Raw genomic sequence first — 9,363 nt, 5'->3', positions numbered from 1 at the left:
CCAAAAAATCAGAATTCCCACAAACCCATTCAAAAAAAAAAAAAAAACCCTCTCCCATAGCACTCCATCCCCCCGACAATCCCTCATCTTACCCCCGTGCATAGCCAATCGCTGCGTACGCCCCAATCAGTGCGTATTGTTGCGTAGGGGGGGAGGGGGGTCGATGGCAGTGGTGATTTCCTTTTTTGCATATGTTTAAAATTGTGTTGGGGGGGGTTGTGGTGTGTGTATGTGTGTGTGTGTGTGTGTGTGTGTGTGTGTGTGTGTGTGTGTGTGTAGGGGTGATTTGTGACGTGTGTGTAGGGGGGATTTGTGATGTGTGTGTGTGTGTGTGTGGAGAGCGAAGTATGACAGAGGTATGTTGTGGTGTGTGTATGTTGGAGGTTTTGTATGTATGTATGTATGTAAGTAACTACCTCTTCAGCTGAATAAAATCGTCTTTCAGTAACCTCAAAAAACACCAGCTTTCACAAAAATTAAAACTGAAATTCCCGCTAAAGAAACAGTAAAAAAATTGAACACAACCAAAATCACATACAGTAGGAGTCAAAAGTTTGTCTAATATTTCATCTCTAGATACTTTCCTCTGCTGGCTAACACTCCTAGGCTGTGAGAGGCTTGGTGTGTTTCTCTGCCCGAAGGTTATTTTCTGTGTATGTGTGTCTGTGTATGTATGTGTATGTGTGTATGTATGTATGCGTGTGTATGTATGTATGCGTGTGTTTATGTATGTTTGTATGCGTGTGTTTATGTATGTATGTATGCGTGTGTTTATGTATGTATGTATGTATGTATGCGTGTGTTTGTATGTATGCGTGTGTATGTATGTGTGTGTATGTATGTATGCATGTGTTTATGTATGTAAGTATATGTATGTTTATGTATGTATGTATATATGTGTATGTATACGTATTGTGTATATGTGTATATATGTATGTATGTATGTTATCTGTATGTATGTAACAAAACTGATCTCCAACAAACATTTTTAACGAAATTTGACAAACGTAACCAGTGGAGGGTCCAAAAGATGACAGTTTAGTGCAGATGGATGTCCTCTGAGGGGGTGTTTTGGCCGTGCTCCTGGGAAGGCTTCGGTAGTGAAATGTGGATGGAATGGTGCGTAGAGTTTTGTGGTTTTATAGTGTGTGTGTGTGTGTGTGTGTGTGTGTGCGTGAGAGAGAGAGAGAGAGAGAGAGAGAGAGAGAGAGAGAGAGAGAGAGAGAGAGAGATGAAACTACTAAGAGAAGGACGGAAGAAGGAAGGAAGGCAGAGAGAGAAAGAGGGAAGAAGGAAAGAAAAGTTTAGAGAGAGAAAAATGAAAGAGGGGAAGGAGGAAGGGAGGGAGGGAGAGGAGTAAGGGAAGAAGTTAAAGAAGAAGAGAAGGCTGGAGGGAGGAAGGACAGGAGAAGAAAGAGAGGACTGAGAGAGAGGGAGAGAGAGAGAGAGAGAGAGAGAGGGAGGGAAGGAGGAAATTGAGAAAGGAAGAGAAAGAAGGGAGAGAGGGAAAGAGACAGAAGTGAGAAAGGGAGGAAGAGAAATGAGAAAGGGAGGGAATAGAATGAGAGAGAGGGGAGGGAGAGAAGTACAGGAGCGAGGGGTGAAGAGAGGGGAGAGAGAGAGAGATGGAGGAAAGTGAGAGGGGAGGAGAGGAGGGAGGGAGGGAGGGAGGGAGGGAGGAAAGGAGGGAGGAAACTCACTCGCCACGGTTGGGAGAACTTTCAAATTGGGTCATTTCTCCCGAGCCTTAAGTCGATTGTGCGGAGAGAGAGAGAGAGAGAGAGAGAGAGAGAGAGAGAGAGAGAGAGAGAGAGAGGAAAAGGGTGAAAAGGAGGGAAAAATATAGAAAGCAAGAGAGAGAAGGGGGGGGAGGGAAAGGGTGAAAAGGAGGGAAAAACTTAGGAAGCAAGTGAGAGAGACAAACAGACAGACAGACAGACAGACAGAGACAGAGAGAGAGTATGGTTGTAAATATATATAAATCGCGTAGATAAATATTGCTTCTACCTTCTAATCCACAATTTAGGATGAAATAATAATAATAATAAAAATAATAATAATAATAATAATCCTCTATTTTTCCTCGCGTCCAGACACATTAAAAAAAAAAAAATTCTTATTGAACTTAATTATCTTAAAACCAATTTCTTTTCCTTGAGAGATTATGGTAGTGTATGATTTAGTTCTTATTTTTACTTTCCTATAAAATTTCCTTGACACTTTCTGGATATTTCGAAGGAGGGGAAGACCGAGGATGAGGTGATGGGATGGGGTGGAGTGGAGAGTTTGAGAGAGGGTTGCTTGATGGCGGAGGACAGGGTGAAATGTAGGGAGGGAGTCCTGGGTCTAATAGATAGATAGATAGGTAGGTAAGTAGATAGATAGATGGATTAGATGGGAGGGAGGGCGAGAAGTGAAAGAGGGAGAGAAGTGAAAGTGAGAGAGAGAGAGAGAGAGAGAGAGAGAGAGAGAGAGAGAGAGAGAGAGAGAGTTAGAGAGGGAAAGAAGTGAGAAAGGAAGGGAAAGTAGAGAGAGAGAAGGGGGGGGGGATGAGAGTTTGGGAGTGTGTATATTGCCAACCCTGACCCCCTCATGGTTGGCACAGCTCTACCACTCTTATTCCTGTCCGAGGCAGACGATTTTCTTAAGCTGAGAGTAAGAAAATGAGTCTGAGAGTCTTGTGGCAGTCACTATATCCCTCTCATGCACGGGATAACTCTTCTGCTTTCCTTTGTGCTCCTCTGTATTTTGCATTCCCTTCTCCACCTCTCCTCTCTCTCTCTCTCTCTCTCACACACACACACACACACACGTCTCCTTCCCTATACTTTCATCAGTTTTTCTCGTCTCTCCTTTTCTTTTCTCCCTCCATCCCTCACTTCTCTTCTTCATGCCCTTTCCTCCCTTTCTCTATGTTTCTCTTCTCTTCCCTCTCCATTCCTCCCTCTTCCTTCTCTTCTTTCACTCCCTCCCATTTAAACTTTCCTTTCTCTCTTCCTTCCTCTCCCTCTTCTCCACTCCATTTCTTCCTCTCCTCTCCTCTCCTCTTCATCTCCACTCCTTTTCGTTCTCTCTCCCTCCCCTTTCCTTTCCTCTTCCTTCCCTCTTCTCCTCTTCTCTTCTCCTTTCTTCCTCCTCTCCCCATCCTCTACTTCTTCTCTTCTTACCCTCCTCACCAAGCTCCTCTTTCCCTCCCATCCTCTCCTGCTCTTTCTGTCTCTCTCCATCTCATCTTCCTTCTCTCCCTGTCCTCCCTCCGCCCCCCCACACCGTTTCTTTGTGGTATAAAACGTCCTGACAAATTATCTTATTAGTGAAGCCGTGGCCAGCAGTGAATAGAGACGCGTCCTCCTGCCTGAGTATTGAGACCATCTATCATAAGGCGCCCGCGGTGTTCCTATCCCTGCCGCCAGCTCTGACTTCGGCTTATTTTATTTTATTTATTTATTTATTTATTTTTTGTTATTTGCGTTTGAGTTCCCCCCTTTTTTTTTGTTTCCTTGTCTCCATTTTCTTCTTCTTTTCCTCCTCTTCCTCCCTCTTCTTCTTCTTCTTCATCTTTGTATTATTATTATTATTATTATTATTATTATTGGTAATAGTAGTAGTAGTAGTTGTTGTTGTTGTTATTGTTTTATTGCTGTTGTAAGTAGTAGTAGTAATAGTAATTGTAGTAGGAGCAGTAGTGATAGTAGTAGTAGTAGTAGTAGTAGTGGTTGTAGCAATTGTTGTGGTTGTTCGTTCGTTCCTGCCGTGGTGTCGACTTTGGTTGTTAGTGTGATTTTTTTTCTTTATTTCGTCTTTTTTTTTCGTATTCCGTTTGTAAATTTGCCCAGAGATTTCGATTTTGGTTATTGATTTCATGTGTTTTTTTTAGTTTGTGGTTTTGCCTTTATTTATTTATTTATTTATTTGGCGTGGTGTTCGGGTGTATTGGCTATGGTTTTGGCGTTTTTCTGTTTTATACTTCGCGTCTTTACTTTTTTCGCGGTGTTCGTGTCTTCCGGCGATGGTTTTGGCTTTATTTTTCGGTGTGTGTGTGTGTGTGTGTGTGTGTGTGTGTGTGTGTGTGTGTGTGTGTGTGTGTGTGTCCCAGCCTTGACTTCGGCTTTATTATCTCCGTACGTTTTGACTCTGACTTTGGCCTTGTTTGTGTTCGTTTGTTCCTGACTGTGCCTTCGTCTGATCTCTCTCTCTCTCTCTCTCTCTTTCTCCACACACACACACACACACACACACACACACACACACACACACAGGTTGTAATACACAGAATAAATCGCTTAAGGAGGGGCACTGCGGCACCTCCAAAGCCATTTACAGTAAGACAGAGAGAGAGAGAGAGAGATTAACATAAGAATATAAGAAGAGAGGATTACTAGCAGGCCAGTTACCCCATGCTAGGCAGCTCCTAGAAGAGTAACTGAACTACTAGAATGAGACAAGGATAGCAAAGAAGAAGGCTCTCCCCCGCCCTCCAAACCCTCCAGTGGAAGCCGGCAGGAAAAAGTCAGAAAGAACACCACGCAGTATAGAAAAACTGGCGTGGACATTTTATAAGAAAGTGTGAAAGGAGAACCATGGTCCTTGGTTTACGTTCGATAGGAAATTCCGTAACACTGTTTTCTTGGCGATTCATTTTGCATAGTACAGTGTGATATTCCCTTTTATGATATTTACTTTGCATATTACACTCTGATATTCTCATTTATAATATTTATGTAATTCAAATATCGATGTTTTCCCCTTAATAACACACAAGAGGATACAAAGTCGTCATATGCAGGTTAAGTCGCTGAGGAGGAGGCGCTGAGAAATATCCGAAGCCAACTATACCCTGATCACTTCAGCTTGGCCTAAAACTGCTATTTCTCCATCTTGAATGCTGAGTTATAACGTTAGTGATAGTCACGAAGAAGTGCTACGGAGAGGAAAAGGTCATAGCATTGACTGTATACGATTTTTTTAGTTTATTTATTTATTTATTAATTTATGTATCGTCGTTGGGCTACGGGAAATAAGCTGCAAAGGGACGAAATTCTGGGCCAAGTTGAGATGAAAAGAGTATAGAAATATGAAGGACTCCGGTAAGCTGGCGTATGGAGTTTTTTTTTGTTTTCATTTAATTATTTTTTTCTTTTCTCTGTTTAGCTTCCGTAAAAAATAAGAAAAAGTGAAGAAAGAAAAGAGAAAAGAAAATTAGGTCTATGCCTACGCCCGTTTTCTTTATTTTTTTCCCTTCCTTTGTTCATCTTAAGAGAGAGAGAGAGAGAGAGAGAGAGGGAGGGAGGGAGGGAGGGAGATCTAAGCCGAAGCCCGGGCCGCCAACCGAACACAAACAAGTGAGTGTAGCCAAGCGCACAGCCTTACACGAAAACACAATTGTGACGCGTTAGGAGAGGGGAAAGGAGGGGGGGGGGAAAGAGAGGAGGGAAAAGAGAGAAATTGAGAGAGGAAAAGGGGAAAGAGAGGTGGAGGAGGAAAAGATACGGAAGGAAAAGAGAGATTGAGAGAGGAAGAGGGGAAAAGAGGGGTGGAGGAGGAAGAGAGAAGGAGGGAAAAGACAGGCAGTGAAGGGAAGATAAATTTAAAGGGAGAGAGAGAGAGAGAGAGAGAGAAAAGAGGAGGAAGGCAAAGAGGGAGAGAGATACAGATGCCGGAGAGAGAGAGAGAGAGAGAGGGAGAGGGAGGTAATATATCTCCGGTTTCTTTGACTCTCTCCCTCTCTCCTTCCCTCCCTCACTTCCTCACAGACCTTTCCTCCCTCCTTCCCCACCTTTTTATCACATTCCCTCCCTCCCTCCCTTCCTTTCCTCCATCCTTCCTTCTTTCCTTCCCTCCTTCCTTCCTTCTTTCTTTCTTTCTTTCCATCCTTCTTTCTTTCTTTCTTTCCATCCTTCCTTCCCTTCCTTGTTTCATTACTCCCTTACCCACATTCTCTCTCTCTCTCTCTCTCTTTAAATTCTCCACCTTTATCCTAGCTTCCCATATTATTATCTATACTGATTCATATTAAGTATTGCAGAGAGAGTGATGGCAAGAATGCAACCGTGTCGCATGCTGGTCAAGTATGAATGAGGAAGGAGTGTCGGTAGGGAAGAGTAATGCATGTGAAAGTGGAAGTGTGTGTGTGTGTGTGTGTGTGTGTGTGTGTGTGTGTGTGTGTGTGTGTGTATCATTTCTAGAACACATGATTGGACATATTACCGCTACGTACCCAATTTAACCCTTTCACTACGAGGTCCTTCCTAAACACAATCGCTTTGAGTTAGCGAGATTTAAATGCGAAATACAAGTTAGCGAGATTTAAATACGAAATACGAGTTAGCGAGATTTAAATACACGAAATACGAGTTAGCGAGATTTAAATACACGAAATACGAGTTAGCGAGATTTAAATACGAAATACGAGTTAGCGAGATTTAAATACGAAATACGTCGTCGGTGTGAAGGGTTTAAATGCCCTCAACGGTTGGTGTTTGAATGGTCACTAAAGCAAAATAAATAAATAAATAGATAAATACAATGAACCTACCCACCGAATTTCTAAATGTTTCGACCCCTTTCATTGTGAGAGAGAGAGAGAGAGAGAGAGAGAGAGAGAGATGGCTGGGGGAGAGGAGGGCGATAAATCTAAGTAATGGAGAGACTCTAAGTTACGGGAGAGAATGGGGAAGTGAGGGAGGGAAAGAGTTAGAAGGGAGAGAGACAGCGGAGGAAGGGAGGGAGGGAGAGAGAGAGAGAGAGAGAGAGAGAGAGAGAGAGAGAGAGAGAGAGAGAGAATGGGGGACAAAAAATTCTGGCGCAAACTTTACAAGGGAGTGATTTTTATTATCGTTATGGCTGGGGCCCAGAGCATAGAAAACGGAGAGAGAGAGAGGGAGAGAGATGTTGGTTCTCGTTATTTTGTGTACAAATTATGACGATCGAAGTAATAGTAGCGTAGTAGTAGTAATAGTAGCTGAAATAGTAGTAGTGGTAGTAGTAGTAGTAACAGTAGTAATTCTAGTTGTTTGTCTAGCATGGATCATTCGGTTTGCTGCCAGAAGACATTATAAACCTCTCCACATGCTGCACAAACACTTATACATAATACACACTTTGCATCTCTCCCTCGTCCTTACTCCTTTACCCCCTCGTTCTTTCTCTGCATTTATTTCAACAGGAGTCTCTTTGCTTCCCTTAATCGATCTTTCTCACCCTTTTCCCTTTCTTCATTCCGTTCCCTTTCCTCTCTCTTCCTCCCTTTCTTATATCTCCACCTTTGTCTTTCTCCTCATACTTCTCACCTGTAATCCTCACCTTATATCTACTTAATTTTTCTTTTCTTTCATTTTCTTTTCACCATATCCTCTCATCTTTTCAGTCAGGATTTGAATGAAGAGAGATATTTACAAGTCGGTATAATTTAATCACAAATCTTTAAATAGACCTAATATACATAACTTTATACAAACGTCCCGGTGATTACATACAGGAGAGGATGAATGATGTATGTATGGTACTTACAGAGGTAATACTGTACAGTGAATATACATAAATGCTGATGATGGGCAGAGATATACAGTTTAAATACATGACGTGGCACATACATAGGGGAAAATGTGTGTGAGTATGTATGGGTGTAAAGGAACGGATGTTGAGTATACGTGAATCATGGTGTATACAATCAATACATATGAAGTGAACATGAAATACAGTAGTCATGAATTTAAGTCTACATGAGCAGAAATATACATGAATTTCTGTGTACATGAAGCTATACATAATTGTAAGTAGGCTATACATCGACAGTCATACGTCATCAGGTATACGTGCACACAGAACACGTGAATGCGAGTATACATAATAAAGATTTACACGAGCAAGTATACACGGACAAAATATACATACATACATGACTCTATCACTTGCTTTGGTGTTTGTAAGGGAGTACACACAATATCCACATTTATACCCCCAGCTATACAGTTCTCACGGGCGGGGAGAACCTGAAGGCGTTGTTCTCCTTACCCTGTGGCGTGGGTGGAAGGGCTTGGGCGGGAGGTGGGGCGTAGGAGGCTGTATACTCGTGGGCGTAGGCGGCAGAGTCGTGGGCGTAAGGTAGATCATGAGCGTACAGTGAATCGTGGGCGGGATGCAAGGGCGTGGCAAGGGCCATGGCGAGAGCTGCGGTGTAGAGGTGGGGCAGTGTGGGCGGAAGGTGGGTGGGGAAGAGGGCTGGGTGGTGTGGGTGGACGGGCAGGAGTGGGTGGGGTGGGGGTGGTGGTGGCAGGGGTGGGTCGGGGCGGGCGTCGCTGGTAGCAAGGTTCTCGATAGTGTAGGCCTGGCGTTTGGGCGGGGCTTGGACGGGCTGGGCGGGATGGATAGGGTAGGCCAGGTGAGCCAGCTCGTGGGCTAGGTGGGTCATATCTGGTCCATGGTGAGATTGAGAGAGGTCCATGGCCACATCCAGGACTTCGTGGGCGTGGGCGAGGTGCTGCTGGAGAACGGGGTGGGTATGTGGGTGTGGGTGTGCAGGTTCTGGCGCCTGCACCCCCACCTGTGCCTCCGCCTGCATCGCCTGCTTCTCTGGCTTTGGTATCTTGAATCGCTTGCGTCTCCTGAGGAAGCTGCCGTTCTCAAACATGTTCATGGCGGAAGGATGCAGCGTCCAGTAGGCCCCCTTGCCAGGCCTGTCTGGCCGCCGCGGGATCTTGATGAAACAGTCGTTGAAGGACAGGTTGTGCCGCAGAGAGTTCTGCCACCGCTGAGTGTTCTTGCGGTAGTACGGGAAGTTCTCCATGATGAACTTGTAGATCTCCGACAGTGTACACATCTTCTCCACACTGTTCCAGATGGCCATGGCGGTCAGCGAGATGTACGAGTACGGCGGCTTGGCGTCGCCGTAGCTCTCGCGGCACGGACGAGGCATTGTGTGTGCGTGCGTGTTTGTGACCTGGCGTGACCTATGACCCTGCGTACGTGTGTATGTCAGGATGGCGGTGAGGCCAGTGAGGACTGGTGGTGGTTGAGGCAGCTTTAAGAGGCCTGTGTGAGCCGGACGGACCAATGGCCACGGCCCCCGGGGATGACGGACGCTTGTAATTGGCCGGGAGAGCGTGGGGCGGAGCGACCCCCAGTTTTTGTGGCTGTGATAGGCGCGGGAAGAGGGGGAGGCGGGACGGGGAACACTGGACGGACCCGCTCACTCTCATCTACACAACCTCATTAACACCACAATGAGAAATATTCACCCTTCATTACTCAACTAAATTTACCTCACTATTTACTCACACTTTTTTTCTTTTTTCTGGGACCACCACATCTCCACCACCAACACCACATTAATCTCCCCAGTCTCTTCAAAGGTGCCGCGCCTGT

The 9,363-nt window shown here is 44.8% G+C and overlaps 1 protein-coding gene across 1 annotated transcript; it reads right to left on the bottom strand.

Annotated features, from left to right (window-relative positions):
• Window positions 1-7,963: 7,963 nt before the first annotated feature.
• LOC145402198 (uncharacterized) lies at window positions 7,964-8,914 on the bottom strand. The gene has a single exon (XM_080274317.1). It carries the CDS (start codon window positions 8,912-8,914, stop codon window positions 7,964-7,966), a length of 951 nt encoding a protein of 316 aa, XP_080130443.1.
• Window positions 8,915-9,363: the final 449 nt, after the last annotated feature.

The sequence above is a fragment of the Coenobita brevimanus genome, chromosome 57, assembly GCF_032717465.1.
Source record: "Coenobita brevimanus isolate Jiangsu-jjx chromosome 57, ASM3271746v2, whole genome shotgun sequence".
Lineage (NCBI taxonomy): Eukaryota > Metazoa > Arthropoda > Malacostraca > Decapoda > Coenobitidae > Coenobita > Coenobita brevimanus.
Note: the sequence above shows the minus strand (reverse complement) of the source record. Positions and strands in the feature narration are given on the sequence as shown.